The sequence below is a fragment of the Schistocerca nitens genome, chromosome 4, assembly GCF_023898315.1.
Source record: "Schistocerca nitens isolate TAMUIC-IGC-003100 chromosome 4, iqSchNite1.1, whole genome shotgun sequence".
Lineage (NCBI taxonomy): Eukaryota > Metazoa > Arthropoda > Insecta > Orthoptera > Acrididae > Schistocerca > Schistocerca nitens.
The window spans coordinates 786655381-786671851 of record NC_064617.1 but is presented as its reverse complement, the minus strand read 5'-3'; the positions used below and the strand labels follow the sequence as shown (position 1 = coordinate 786671851).

The 16471-nt window shown below is 39.2% G+C and overlaps 1 protein-coding gene across 2 annotated transcripts in view; it reads left to right on the top strand.

The window, feature by feature from the left end:
- The window catches only part of LOC126253160 (putative aminopeptidase W07G4.4), a 91554-nt gene extending 75304 nt beyond the window's left edge, over window positions 1-16250 (top strand). For both annotated transcript variants that reach the window (XM_049954317.1, XM_049954318.1), the window contains exons 11-12: window positions 15370-15482; window positions 15926-16250. In XM_049954317.1, the coding sequence (XP_049810274.1) occupies window positions 15370-15482; window positions 15926-16063 (251 nt within the window). In that variant the 3' untranslated portion in view covers window positions 16064-16250. The remainder of the gene's footprint in view (window positions 1-15369; window positions 15483-15925) is intronic.
- Window positions 16251-16471: the final 221 nt, after the last annotated feature.

Genomic DNA, 16471 nt, shown 5'->3' with positions numbered 1-16471 from the left:
AGCAGCTCCAGGGAGAGGCATGTACTGTTGGTCATGGTGCTCAGTACAGTGGTTTAACATTTTCTCCATTATTTCCATTGTCCCTGAGTGAGGTTTGGTCACTCTAGGCACACTTAAGTTATTTGAAGAGTTAACAGCAAACTGATTCCCCAATGTCACGAATAGTTCCCACAGTGGATTCACAAAGTCCCAAAGCACGCCGAATGTCAACAATATGCTCACCTTTCCTGTAGCAGCCCAAAACTTCTAACTTCATTTCTAATGAATATGATCTTTGTACACTTATCTTTTCCTCGATAGGCACGCTTTCTTTCCTTTTACCCTATATTCTTTAAACACATACCCTGTCAAGTGCAACTTCGCAGCTCTACTGACCTTAACTTATAATGAATTCTCTACTACTGAAAATGATGAAAGTATGTGAATGCAGCTTGCCGCTAACTTGGTGTAATGTTTTGTCTGTACAGAGGTGTATCTGTCGCCTTTATTACTCCTTCACTCTCACACATAAATCGGTACAATAAAGTTAGGGCTTCCTATTTTATGTTTAGACTAGGCTGATCCGTGATAAGACAGACAAACAATTATGCTAATGGAGGATTCTGAGTAATTTCTCGAATTTCATTCGCTCTCTCTCTGTCCTTTATCTGTGTACAGTTTAAATATATTATTTACGTGAAATCAGCCTAGTAGAATCTCTGGTGGAGCCCTTCGTCTTAATATTCAGCGGCTGGCTTGCTAGAAAAGATCTTTACATTTGTTATTATTATTAAGCGCTGCATTCAGTTGGGAAAATCGATCGTTTGAACAATTCGTTCAGTTTACGACAGATTTAGAATTTCAGATGTGGACGAAGCCTTTTTGGACGATTTGTAAAAACTCGGAGATTGCAGGCTCTCTTCGTCACAGCTGAAACTTCCCCACTAATTACAGGGCCAAGACAATCATCAATGATTCAGACAGAGAACTCATTCGTCATTCACTCTAGAATAAAATGGTCACAAACCTTATTTCTGAGGAAAATTGTATATTCATTCCATCTCCATTACATGTTCCGTTTTCTGTGGATTCCAAGTCTTATGTAATTTGCTTTTACAGTTCTTTCTTTCTCTTTACCTATCACGCTAGTGGCACAAACGTTAATCGCTCGTTTTAGCGAGAGGAAGAGTAAATATGTCTCTTTTAGCAACCCGACAATCTTCCAACCGATACTTCCGAAGCTGTTCCCTTATCCCTCTACAATAACCATGGAGCATACATCTCTGTATCTCTGTTATTCCAAAGAATAACCGTACTAGAAAAATACCTTGGCGTCGACGAGCTGTCAGCGCATATATTACTAGAAAATCCGATCAGATACTTTTCAAACGTAGATAAATGTGGATGATTTGATTGACCATTATTAATTATTGCGTGGTAGAGGGTAATTTTCCGTGGGGAGATTACAATGCCCCTCGCAGCGAGCGAAGTTTGTGAGCTCAATTTTGATTCACCAAACACACTTCGCGAGCTATCTATTAGCGTGGATAACCCGGAAGTGATGATTGTCAGTCCTCCGACTGAAAAAGAATATTATGTTTGAGACAGACGAAGAAAAGAAATGTTGAAGACAGAAGAAATGAAGAGACAGGTACCGCGGCTGTATTGCTTTTACGTGCATCTAGGTGTTATGTTTGCTGTGCACAACCAAGGAAGATTATCTTTCATGAAACTGTTATCAGGGTCTACCCATTCGGGAACTTTCTTAAGCAGGGAAACCTTGGAAAACCTCTTAAGCCTAGACCCCCAGCCTACGGTACATAGAAGATAGGAAAGCCTATAGAAGAAAAAAAATTATAATTTTGAAATAGATCTCTAAAGGAAAGACAGGGATCAATTTGTATTACGATTTGGAGAAGAGTGGTTTGTGCCTCTAGCAAAAAAAAACGTTTTACAATAAATAACGTGAATTCTCGTTTTACAATCTTGTTCCTAGGACAATATCTTGTGGTGCTAAACTCCCCCTGGTCTTGCATGTCCCCGACGTCCACATTTGTAGTCAGTCTTCTACGCAGCCCCCTTTGTAGTTGATCTTCTACGCGGCCCACAATGGGAAGAGTAGAAGGGACAGGGACACTCGAATTCACATGCAACATTCATTCCAAAAGAATTAGTAATGACCAAAAGGGAAACTCTTCCTGTAAGAGAACTGGTTAGGTTGCACCGTCCAAGATTCTCCTTTTTGAAAGCAAAATCCTTAGGGCTTCATGGATCCTTTTTGTTACGACGTACTTCAAGGAATTCAACTCTTAACTAATGATGTTGCCAAAAGCATCATCCGATTGACTCTCGTTTGAATACTCCTTTTGACTTTGCCTCCCCACTTGTGCTTATAAGTCCAAAAGTTCTAACAGATTTTCTATCACTGATTTGTTCTTCGTAATTTAAAGGATTCATGCAACTTACAATAGATTTTGGATTCAAATCATCGAATAATGGAAAGTGTAATTCATTTTATACAAAGACATAATCCATATTTGCTTGATAAGTCATATAATTTATCTATACTCAAAAACTTTTTATTCTAAATACATATATTTCTCCGCTTGATCGCTGTAATGTAAAAGTTATTAGCATTGAGGACTGCGGATTCACTTCTTTCATTTACTCTCTGATTCATACGGCGTTCATCCATGCTCACATATGGAAATAGATTTTTTTTTTTCAAACAAAATTCCCAAACGAACACGAACCATTAAATTACTACTAATTCTATGAATATTACTTTCTTTAATCATTCATTAATAAATTAACAACTCTTAACTTCTAATTATAACACCTTTTCCTTTTAAAGTTCAACATGAATCAGTTTACCCTCGCGTTTAGTGCGAGTCTCTTACAAAGCATATCTGTGTCGTCTGTATCGATTTTAACTCTCGCGCCGACGTCAACTGTTTTGCGCGGGAAATTATCTTTGCGGCGTTAACCGTCACTCACGATTCACTGCCACAACATATCCCTCCACACGTTTACACATCTAAGCGTTCACATGAGATTATATATGAATATTCACTCGGAACCTCTTTTGATTATTCAACGTCATTTGCAGGAAACATTTCATTCTTCTTGAAGGTCAGTTAGATCCTTTATAAATCTTGATAACATTAGCAATGCTAAAGTTCCATGTTCACCCAAACCACAGGTGAAGCCTATTTCCACTATCTTCTTTACAACACTCGATAGTAATAATTAGTCACTATTTCTATACTCTATGTCACTGATTAACTATTTCAATTTAAAGGTTTCTAACACTACACACACAGTTTATTGCTATGTTTTTTACGAGCGTTCATCTCTATCACTCGGAACACCATTCCTCCCTATCTTCTAATCTTCATTATATTTTTTTAAGTCGTTATGAGAAAATAACCCTTTTATTTTGTTCGATCCCGGGTATGCTAACAGATAAGCTCCAGGATTCGGAATTTGTAGGATAATGTATGGGCCAGTATATAGTAACTCCCATTTCTTTATACTTTTCTTTATTACGGATGACTTGGTATGTCGTTTGACTAGTACCTTCTCTCCGACATGGTATGTCTGTACCCTCTTGATTAATTTGTCATATTGTTGTTTTCTCTGATCAGCCTTTTTCGTCATATTTATGATAGCTTGTCTTATTTTTTCTTCCCAAGGCATCTCAGTTTCCTGAGTTTTGGGGATATTGTCAGTCCAGAAGTTTTCCTCTTTCGCTCCGAACATCAATTCACAAGGTGTATATCCAGTTGAGGAGTGGGGCATGTTATTGTATATCTGCTCAAACTCTTCCACATAATTTGCCCACGCAGTTTGCTTATTATGGCAATACGTCCTCATAAATCGATTGAATTCTCTAAAAATCCGCTCAACCAAATTGCCTTGTGGGTGGTAAAATGATGTTAGTATGTGTTTCACACCGACTTGTGACAAAGTCTGCTTCCATCGGAGTCCCGTGAATATTTTAGCATTGTCTGTTATGATCGCCTTAGGTGTACCAACATGTGGAAGATAATCCTTTATCAATCTTAATACAATTACTTTGGCTGTAACCGCCTTTATCGGGTATATCTTTACGTATTTCGTACACACATCGAGAAATGCCAACACATATTTAACACCACCTCTTGAAGTAGGTAACGGTCCACACAGATCGCACGAAATTAATTCTTTTGGTTCTTGTACTAATATAGAGCATAATGGGTGCTTAGTCCCTTTTGAATCCGGCTTTGTTTTTTGACAGATTATGCATCTCTTTAAGACCTCATGCACTCTGCGCTTTATGTTGGGAAAATAACAGTACCCACTTATCTTGTCTGCACATTTTGTCGCACCGAAATGTCCCCAGGTTAAATGAGTGAACCATACAAGTTTCTCTATTTGCGCCTCAGGTATACAAACACACCAACGGACTTTGTTTGGCCTTCCACAGCGGAAAAATAATACGCCATTTACCAGCTTGTAATAATTCGCCATCTGATCCGAAGGTTGCTGTTGTAACCTTTGAATGACACTTCCCCATTGAGCATCTTTTTTTCTGTAACTGGGCCATATGCACACACAAATTGACGTAGTACGTCTTAAATGGATTTTCCTGCAGCAGCAATACAGGGAATTCTGAGGAATTATTTACTTCAATCTCTTTTGTTAAACCCTGCGGTGACCTTGATAGAGCGTCAGCAATAATGTTTTGCTGCCCTGAGACATGTACGATCTTAAACTGGTATTGTTGCAGAGCGAGAGTCCATCTAGCCAGTCTGGGGTGTAAAAGTTTACACGTTTGTAAAAACGTTAACGATTGATGATCGCAATATACGATAGTCTTTGACCCATATAAATAAAAATGAAATTTTTTAAATCCCCAGACGACCGCAAGAGCCTCCAATTCTGTCGTCGTGTAAGTTCGTTCACAGTTGGACAAAACACGACTAGCAAACGCAATAGGACAAAAGGTAAGTTGTCCATTTATCTTGCGTACTTGGAAAAGGCACGCTCCAAGACCCACATTTGACGAATCTGTTGACAAGTAAAATTCCTCTTGCATGTCCGGATGGTACAAAAGCGGTGCATTTACTAATTGCTTCTTTATCTCTTCAAATGCTTCTTGACACTCTAATGTCCAGAGCCAGGGCACATCCTTCTTCAGCAAACTATTTAGAGCTGCTGCATTCATGGCCTGATTTGTTATAAATCTTCTAAAAAATGAGGCAAGACCCATAAACCCTTTTAATTGCCTCCTATTTCTCGGTGTTGGAAACTTACTAATCGCAATTAGCTTCTCCTTGGTTGGTAAAATTCCCTTTGCGTCAATTATATGCCCCAGGAACTTGATTCTGTTTAGTGCAAAATGGGATTTCTGTAGGTCAGCAGTTATTCCCATGGTTTTGAACACGTCCAACACCCGATTCAGTAAGGTAATATGCTCCTCCCAGGTCTTCGATGCTATAAGCAAATCGTCAACAAATACTGTTACCCTGCTTCTTAGTTCTGGGCCTAGTGCATAATCTAGAGCTGCTATAAAGATTCCAGCACTAATGTTGAGTCCGAAAAGAACTACAGTAAATTGGTAACTTCTTCCGGAATAAATGAAAGCGGTATATTTCCTTGATGACTCATCCAGCTTGACTTGCCAATAAGAACTCCGCAAATCAACGCTCGTCAAATATTGGACATCCTGGAACCGTTGTATAAGTTCGTCTATGTTTTCCGGATGTGTTCTCACTGGAATTATGATTTTATTTATTTCTCTGGCGTCGAGTACCAGTCTCACAGTCCCATTTGCTTTTGGCACGACCAACAATGGGGAGCAGTATGGGCTTGTAGAGGGTTCGATCAAACCCCATTTCAACATGCGATCTATTTCTTTTTGAATTTGCGCCTTTAACCTCCAGGGAACAGGATAGAAAGTTCTACAATACGTTTCGTGCGGCTTAACGTAGAGATGGCATATGTATCCCACACTAATTGACCGAAATCTCCTTTGACTTGGAACTCATTATTTACGTGCTGTTTAGAATTTTGTGCAGTCCTGATTACTTGCACACTGATCCCACTATTATATTTTCTGGTAAGGCTTTCTTTTTTCAACAAGTCCAACTCAATCTCTTGTTTATTTACATTTAACCAAATTTTTCCTGTTTTAAAATCTATTCTGCATCCGTATTGACGTAGGCTGTCGACTCCGATAATGCAGTCTACCACCAAATTTTTCACAACAAGGAATGTGCTTAATATTGCTACATTTCCGACTTCTACACTAAGTAGTGACTGCACTTTTACATTAGCCGATCTAACCCCAACGGCGCCTATTATTCTGCAATTTTGAACTGGAAAAATTGGTACTCGTCGTATATTTCTGATCTTGTTGAATAGAGCCTCCGAAATAACATTTGTGGTTGCAGCTGTGTCTAAAACCGCCACTATAGGTACAGTCTCCAAAATGACTTGCACTTCGGCTACTGCCACCTGTTCTTTATCCTCATCTTGTGGTTCTAAGTCCTCGGTCAATTCATCTGCCAGTAATCGTCCATCATTATACGTTAGCATGGGTACACATATCCTGTTGCCCCTCAACCAATTGTTGACCGCTCCTCCGGGGCACGAGTGGGTCCTTACAAGTTTGTTTGATTTTGATTCGCCTGGTGGTTGACATCGTCCGTCACTTCGGTAATTACCGGTTGATTCGCAGATGTCCGTCCCCACTGATGTTGGTTATTTGAGTTTATTCCCCCCGGTTGATTCCACTTTCTGTTACTGTTATTGTTCCAGGCTTGCGGTCTGAAATTCCTTTCGTTCCCCCATACGGGATTGTATCTTTTCCCATTCCTGTTGTTCCTTGGATAGCCCCTCGCAAGACTATTGCCGGTATTATTATTGAGATTTTGAGGGGTTTCTCCACTATTTATTGATCTCTGTGCGTTCACTTGCCTACCATTTGGCGGAGGTTCTATCTCCCTATATTGGAATCTGTTGTTACGGGCTTTCTGGTTGTTCTCTTCGATAATATCTATATGGTCTAACGTCGTGAGGAACGACTCCAGGTCTTTATCGTTGCCGTAAATTAATTGATTCCGGATGCTAGTTGGTAGTCTTGCCTTAAGTATGTTTATTATGTCTGGTAATGGCATAGGTCTGTCCCAATATCTAGTTTTATTTATATATTTTTCAAAATACTTCCTAAGGCTTCCTTTTGAAAAAGAGAAAGGCTCTGGGTAGAGCACCTCCTGCCTTAGGCATTCCTGTACCCCTTCTGACCAGAACTTTGCTAAAAACGCTTTCTCAAAATCGTCATATGTCGAGCAAACAGAAGTCATGTCCGAGGCCCAGATCGCCCCCGAACCTTGTATATACCCCGTAACGAAACTGATCTTCTGCCACTCCGACCAATTTCTGGGTAGCACTCCTCTAAAACTTCGAATAAAAACAATCGGATGGACCCCCCTTTTGTCAGTGTTAAAAATCTGGAATTGCCGATGCTTTATCATTTTTTCTTCGGCATGGCAAAGGATTTCGTAATCTCCGTCAGATAAAACTTCACGCGAACCACTAGCTCGTGGCAATTTAATATTTGAGTTACTTACACAAGTCGGTATCGTGTGCGAATGTGCAGTAACTGGCTCTATAGTCGCTGCCAACTTCTGCTGCTGGCCTGTATTCATTTGTTCTGAGCCTTGTTGTGAAACGCGTATCGACTCTTCTATCTTTTGTTTCCAATGCTCGAAATCAGCACCTAACTGCTGTCGCACTTCCTCAAGTCCTTTCGCAAACAAATTCTCTTCCTGTTTGCCACACACACTCTGGAATGCTGCTTTAACATTTTGCTCAACGTTTTCACACATTAGCCTTTTGTTTTCTAATGTGATTTCGGATAATTTACCCGTTAATACATTAATTTGGTGGTCTATAACGTCTTGACGTTCTGTCAGATGTTCAACACTTTCCTTTAGGTTAGTCTGCATACGTGCCAATTCAGGAAGTTGCGCAATTGCACATGACATGGCATCTTGCTTTTGTACTAATTGCGGAACCATTTCCACCTGTTCCCGTACGGTATCTATCTTAATAGCCACATACTCCTTCATTTCTACACGTACGCGGTGAGTAGATTCCTCACATTGAGCTTTCACCAATTCTATTTGTGCAGTTAATTTTCGTTCCGTCTCTTCGGCCTGATCTTTAAGTTCCTTTGTCTTCGCCTCTATCCGCTGCTCTAATTCGGAAAAACTGTCGTGTAACTGCTGCTTAATCTCAGCTTTCAAATTCTCCTGCCCTTCCGTAACTGAGGCTAACTTCGTATTCAAATCATTTTGCCCCTCAGTAACTGAGGCTAACTTCGCATTAATGTCAATTTTCAGATTTTCTTGCCCTTCAGTAACTGAGGCTAATTTCGTGTTCAAATGTTTTTGCCCTTCAGTAACTGAGGCTAGTTTCGCGTTAATGTCGGTTTTCAAATTTTCCTGCCCTTCAGTAACTGAGGCTAATTTTGTATTCAAATGGTTTTGCCCTTCAGTAACTGAGGCTAATTTCGCGTTAATGTCGGTTTTCATATTATTCATGCTCTCGGTTATCATCTGCATCTGTCTCATGATAATTACTAATGGATCTAATCCATGTTGCATACTTGCTGTTACATCTCCAGCCGTGTCTACAGGGCGTTCTATTGCGCTATCTGTAGCGATCGGTTCTACAACACTTCTTACTACATCATTATCATCAGTGCTAACAGCTGAAGGCTGTTGCGTGTTGCTCTGCTCTGCTTGACTCATCTTAAACATTGCCCTAGTTAAAACCATATAAATGTTCTACAGTCAATATATATATATATATATATATATATATATATATATATCCCTTCACACAAGAGTACTTCTGTGTCTACTTTCTTACTGTACTTATACAGATAAATGCAACTAGGGCAGGTCAATCAAATGTCCAATTATACTAGCAAGCTTTAATAAAAAATTATAGATCTGGCCTTCTTTCTGCGCCCAGCGTGCTGTTTATATGTGTAGATCCACTTAATTTGACTGCGAGTATTTCTTCTCTTTTCCAGGTTAAGTTGTCTCGTCGTAGTTCACATGAAACAGAGAACAAAATTATTTTAACAACGTCCAAAAACGTGTCCTGTCACGGATTGGCCATTATAATGAATTCTCTACTACTGTAAATGATGAAAGTATGTGAATGCAGCTTGCCGCTAACTTGGTGTAATGTTTTGTCTGTACAGAGGTGTATCTGTCGCCTTTATTACTCCTTCACTCTCACACATAAATCGGTACAATAAAGTTAGGGCTTCCTATTTTATGTTTAGACTAGGCTGATCCGTGATAAGACAGACAAACAATTATGCTAATGGAGGATTCTGAGTAATTTCTCGAATTTCATTCGCTCTCTCTCTGTCCTTTATCTGTGTACAGTTTAAATATATTATTTACGTGAAATCAGCCTAGTAGAATCTCTGGTGGAGCCCTTCGTCTTAATATTCAGCGGCTGGCTTGCTAGAAAAGATCTTTACATTTGTTATTATTATTAAGCGCTGCATTCAGTTGGGAAAATCGATCGTTTGAACAATTCGTTCAGTTTACGACAGATTTAGAATTTCAGATGTGGACGAAGCCTTTTTGGACGATTTGTAAAAACTCGGAGATTGCAGGCTCTCTTCGTCACAGCTGAAACTTCCCCACTAATTACAGGGCCAAGACAATCATCAATGATTCAGACAGAGAACTCATTCGTCATTCACTCTAGAATAAAATGGTCACAAACCTTATTTCTGAGGAAAATTGTATATTCATTCCATCTCCATTACATGTTCCGTTTTCTGTGGATTCCAAGTCTTATGTAATTTGCTTTTACAGTTCTTTCTTTCTCTTTACCTATCACGCTAGTGGCACAAACGTTAATCGCTCGTTTTAGCGAGAGGAAGAGTAAATATGTCTCTTTTAGCAACCCGACAATCTTCCAACCGATACTTCCGAAGCTGTTCCCTTATCCCTCTACAATAACCATGGAGCATACATCTCTGTATCTCTGTTATTCCAAAGAATAACCGTACTAGAAAAATACCTTGGCGTCGACGAGCTGTCAGCGCATATATTACTAGAAAATCCGATCAGATACTTTTCAAACGTAAATAAATGTGGATGATTTGATTGACCATTATTAATTATTGCGTGGTAGAGGGTAATTTTCCGTGGGGAGATTACAAACTGACAATCCACATTTCGACAAACACAGTAGATGATGTGTGAATGCATTACTGCTTCCGTGTACTATTAGTAAATAGCAGACCTGGACTTAAAACTAAAACAGTGTGTGTATGAAAATGCAGATAATGATTCTGTGCATAACGAGGTATACCTGTATTTCTCAAACAAATGATGGCAGTCAGTGTTTTTGGAAGGCAGTCAGTATTTTTGGAACTGTTGACACTGGCTTATGTTTCTTGGACAGGCAGTTGCTAGTGTTAAAACTGTGCCCTAGAATGCCAGTAGGAGGTTGGGGGTATGTGGCTTGTACAAAGTGCAGCTGTCATGGGCCTCCTGAAGGCTTAACTTGCAGAGCCTAAGGGTATCCTACCAACTTGAACACTATTTTCACAGTCTGCTGCTTACATCAAGAGGAAAAAATGGAGTGGCTGAAACTTTGCTATCAAACCTTTGCCTCAGTATATTTCTATAATGCTTTGATGTAACATTAATCAATGCTTAATTTTGTTTAGGTGGTGTTTTAGACAGTTTTTCATTTCCAGTTTTGTCAATTCTGTAAGATTATTTGATGACTTGATCATAGACCATTTAAAGCACAGAAGGGGAGATGAACTGATTTCATCAGTAAACAAACAAAGTAAGGTAAGCAAAATGTGCATTAATAAGTGATAAGAAGAAATTGTTATTTAGCATACTAAATGGAGGGCTTAAATATGGATGGTAACAATCCTTTCTCACTGATATCGCATTTTTTCACAATTTGGCACAACAAATCACACCTGAGAGGGTGAAGCCACAGGTACACAGGAACAGAATGTGGCACTGATAAGTTGTTCCAACCACAGTGTGTGCAAATAATAGTACCCCTCAAGGCTGGCACACTTCATGGTTTCCATATTGGGGAAGGCTGCAACATTTACTCATCATAACTACCCTAGAGCAGACAGATACCACAATCAAGATTTCAGTGAGGAGGCCCACATCACACTGTATCCAAAACTTTACATACTGTGCCTCCTTTCCATTTCGTATCCAGCTGCTAAATAACAACAAAAACTAATGGAAAGATAAGATATGCAGGTAGGATATTTATCTGTCCAAGTCACATTTGACACTATTCAAAACAAGCTGTACACATTTCAGAGAAATCTTTAATGCAGTGTGTGTTAATTTGGTTGCAAGCTTAATTTTTTTATTTTTATTTTTTTCAGCTCTAAACTTGAGATGTTTAATGTTTTGTGTGTGTTTAATCTGGTGCATATGTGGGTTTGAGAGACAAAATAGTAATGTTTCCATGATATCACAAGTCCTGTGCTGTGACTGGCTGATAGAAGCAAATTGAGCAGCCACCACATTGATTTCATACCAGATTTGTTGGTTTCTGTATTTATACTTGTGTATTATGACAATATGTATCTAGAATGAAATTTTCACTCTACAGCAGAGTGTGCGCTGATATGAAACTATTTCATGAGCAGGATTCCGTTTGTGTTGTTCTTATCAATTCATCATCATTTGAGAAAGTGGTAAGACTGGACAGTGAAAAGATTGGGAATTTGTAGAGGCACTGATAAACACGCAGTTGAGTACCTCACAAACCAACTATCATCATCATCAAGTAAATGTGACAATTCAAAGATTTAATGACAGAAGGAAACACAGAAATGCAAATGATGATGTAACTAATTAGCAACAAACAAAGTGAGCATCAAATAGGATAAGTCAGAATTGCTACCGTGAATCAGAGTAGTTGCAAAGGGAAACGTTGTAACTTGTAGGAAGAAAAATTTCAACTTCAGAGGAAAATCAAAGTTCACTGTGTAGGGAATATGTGTGAACTACTCACAAGCACAGGTGAAGTATCAGAGATTTGGAACACATACATTTGAGCAGCGGAAAAAATCCTGCTGTGTGAAAAAGCAAATTAACACTAAGAGGGCAGATTTCGATAGTCTAGTAAAAGTATCTGTATAGTCTGTGTATTGCGACATAGAGGAAGAGTACAAAGTGAGGTTACCATGGTGAATGTTGTGGAGAGAAAGAAGGAAAATGCACGTCACTCCTTCTCTTCTAGTTTTGTGGAATAATTAATTTTTGAATGTCCAGTTGTCCTTAACCCTCCCAGCAACATCACTATGTGATTCTGAAAACTAATTTTCTGTTTCTTATTTGATCTTTCTGTTTACTGTAAAATAGTCATTAAGTGATCCTGTAAAACAGGGCTTAATGAATCACTGTTTTTTAGTGTGAGTAGTTGCACCAGCTCACCCTCTTGATCACAAGCAGAGCAGTTGCGGCATGGTGGGGAGTGAAGGAAATGAACATGCATCATGTTGTCTTGACAATAAAGGACTAGCAACAACTGCAAAGTAGAGGTGGTTCAGTTTTGACAGCAGTACCATCTAATATCAACAGGGCAAGTTGGCATCATGTAACATCAACAATGTCTTCGTTCTTCAATCCACTGTATGAGATACATTATCTTTTACACCAAAAGATGTATTCACATAATGTTTAGCATATTCTAAGATGCTGAATTCTTCCAGGAAGAAAGACACTACACATCTTACTGTGTCAAAGAATATGGAAATGGAAAATGTAAACAAATATTTAAAGGAAGCTCTCTAAGAGGAGAAAGAAGGGGAAGAAAAATAAAGTGAATGCACTATTCAGATGAGCTACAAAATTGCACTACTTTTAGCAATGTATTTGTGGCCTGTAATGCATGGTTATTTAATAAAAGAATACAGTACTTGGTAGTTGTGGCTTAACATTTAACATTTACTTCAGGCAGAACAATTTCATGTTCATCAAACATGACAGTCGTGCATCACACACAGGTTATGCAGACTACATTCAGAGTTAACTTGCAAAATCTGTGTAAAGAGTTTGTTGCATATTCTCTAGGGCTCTACAAAATGTAGATATCACAGGCACACAGCTGAACGTTACTGTCTTAGCATTTCTCCAAGCATTTCCCTTAGGATCGATTTCTGCCCATATTCCCTGTGATGGTGGAGGGATACATTACTCACTGTTCACTGGCCTGCACTCACTGCCTGCTCGCAATGCACCTTTTCAGTGAAGCCCTACTTTAAAGTACACACATCAAAAAAAGTTCTGCATCACCTCGGTTCTAAGAGTTAACATGTACAGAAAATTGGAATAGAGAACAACATAAACTTCATTTCTGCCCTTTTTATTGCTCATGAAAACCACACATTGCATGTTGGACCACCATACTGCGAGATCTTCAGAGGTGGTGGTCCAAATTGCTGTACACACCAGTATCTCTAATACCCAGTAGCACATCCTCTAGCATTGATGCGTGCCTGTATTCGTCATGGCATACTATCCACAAGTTCATCAAGGCACTGTTGGTCCAGATTGTCCAACTCCTCAACTGCGATTCGGCATAGATTTCTCACAGTGGTTGGTGTGTCATGTCATCCATAAACAGCCCTTTTCAATATATCCCAGGCGTGTTCAATAGGGTTCATGTCTGGAGAACATGCTGACCACTCTGGTTGAGCGATGTCGTTATCCTGAAGGAAGTCATTCACAAGATGTGCATGATGGGGGTGCGAATTGTTGTCCATGAAGACGGGTGCCTTGCCGTTGTGCTGCTGATATGGTTGCACTAAAGGTGCAAGATGGCATTCACGTATCATACAGCCTTTACAGCATCTTCCACGACCACCAGCAGTGTACGTCGGTCCCACATAATGCCACCCCAAAACATCATGGAACCTCCACCTTGCTGTACTCGCTGGACGGTGTGTCTAAGGCGTTCAGCCTGACTGGGTTGCCTCCAAACTCGTATCCTATGATTGTGTAGTTGAAGGCATATGTGACACTCATCGGTGAAGAGAACGTGATGCCAGTCCTGAGCGGTCCATTCGGCATGTTGTTGGGCCCATCTGTACCGCGCTGTATGGTGTCGTGGTTGCAAACATGGACCTCGCCATGGACGTCGGGAGTGAAGTTGCGCATCATGCAGCCTGTTGCGCACAGTTTGAGTCATAACATGACATCCTGTGGCTGCACAAAAAGCATTATTCAACATGGTGGCATTGCTGTCAGGATTCATCCAAGCCATAATCCATAGGTAGTGGTCATCCACTGCAGTAGTAGACCTTGGGCGGCCTGAACGAGGCATGTCATCGACAGTTCCTATCTCTCTCTCTCTCTCTCTCTCTCTCTCTCTCTCTCTATCTATCTATCTATCTATCTATCTATCTCGTCCATGTCCGAACAACATTGCTTTGGTTCATTCTGAGACACTTGGACACTTCCCTTGTTGAGAGCCCATCCTGGCACAAAGTAACAATGCGGACGCGATCGAACTGCGGTATTGACCATCTAGGCATGGTTGAACTACAGACAACACAAGCCGTGTACCTCTTTCCTGGTGCAATGGCTGGAATTGATCGGCTGTCACCCTCCGTCTAATAGGCGCTGCTGATGCATGATTATTTACATCTTTGGGTGGGTTTAGTGACATCTCTGAACAGTCAAAGGGACTGTGTCTGTGATACAATATCCACAATCAATGCCTATCTTAAGGAGTTCTGGGAACCGGGGTGATGCAAAACTTTTTTCGATGTGTGTATAAAGAAGTGATCATGTCTTTTTATTTCCATTTTTTCACCATTCTCTTCTCCATATAAATTAAAACAGAGGAATAAGCACATGATAATACTAGGCATACGTTTTACCACAAATATGTAAGTGAAATGAAACCTTTAACAGAATATTCACTAAATTTAACAGGCATGATAATTTCAACTTGACTGACTTAACAGGACGCGACTGGCTTAACAGGACGCGACTTTATATATATGTGCCTTTTGCAGACACTATCTGTCTATTTGAACTGTGCGAGAATATCTCAAGGATAAAAGTAATGCTTTGACTAATCAGTTATGGAACTTTGTGTTTTGTTTGAGCCTATTCAGTTATCCATGTTACAGGACAGCCAACAAAAAATGTATATTTGTTTGAACCCTAAACTTTTGCTAGTGTGTGCTTGTTTCATACTCACTACTACTAACCGTACATATTTAAAATGCTAGCTGATAGAATTGCCAGCTCCTCTTGATGCCAAGGATGGACACCATTTTTTTTCTTTTTGATATATATATAGATAAAGCTGAAGTGGCTGATGTGCTCCAGAGCAACAATGAACCCTCCTCACGGACTCCAAGGGGGCATCAGTTTCCAGCAGCTTTTCTTCTGAGAGTGTCAGGGCTTGATAAAGTGAGTGCTTCAGCAGTTTAATCTGCAAAATTTTGATTTTCATCTGTGTTGAGTCAGATGTGACTATTGCTGGTCCAAGCAGAAAGACATGAAAAACTTTTTCTGTGCTTTTATGACAACATGTTCTTAATTTCTACTAAATTAACTGTAGTGACTATGCTGTAAAAGCTTGTGCAACACTTTGAACACTTATTTGTGAATATGAGATGTTGACACTAATACTAAAGACGTTAATACTACAGATTCAGTGAAGTATGATTAAAATAGGTGACTATGATCAGAATAATGGATTCTGACAGAATTGACAAACATTTTGTCAATAATTTAAAAATTATTTTTACGGTACTACTTTATAAAAATGTGATGCTAGCAATAACACAGCTGTAGTACTGTAGTATTTCTTTAATTTGCATTGTACTCAGTGTGTGTTGCTTCTTTTACAGAATGGAATTGGGTCTGACAAGCCAATGAAGTACACCCATGTCGACATTGCAGGCTCTTCTGGTTCACTGCCAAATGAACCGACAGGATGTCCAGTAGTTGGATTCTCTACATACTTTCTTCTTCCTCATGTTAACTAAAGATACTGTTTTTATATCTCATGATCTCAGTATATAACGGTCGGGTGCTTAATAATATTTCAAAGAACTGTACTTACTCTTTTACTTGTTGTTTTATATACAAAATGTACTTATGTTGTTGTTATGCCAATTTACTGGGCTATTTCTGAATAAAAAGGATATAAATAAATGAATAAATAAATAAATACAGCTGTCGTATTCTACACAACAAGCTCTAGTTTCCTATCAAAATAAAGACACATTCACTTTAAGGCTGTAAGCCTGTATGGGATACAGTTTTCTATATTGTGTACACATTTTTAACTTTTCTAACCTATCATTACACATTCAACAAAATTAGAAATGTTTACTACATTTCAGTGTAGTAAGTTCTCATAATTGTAATAACAATATGGCTCAAATTATCTT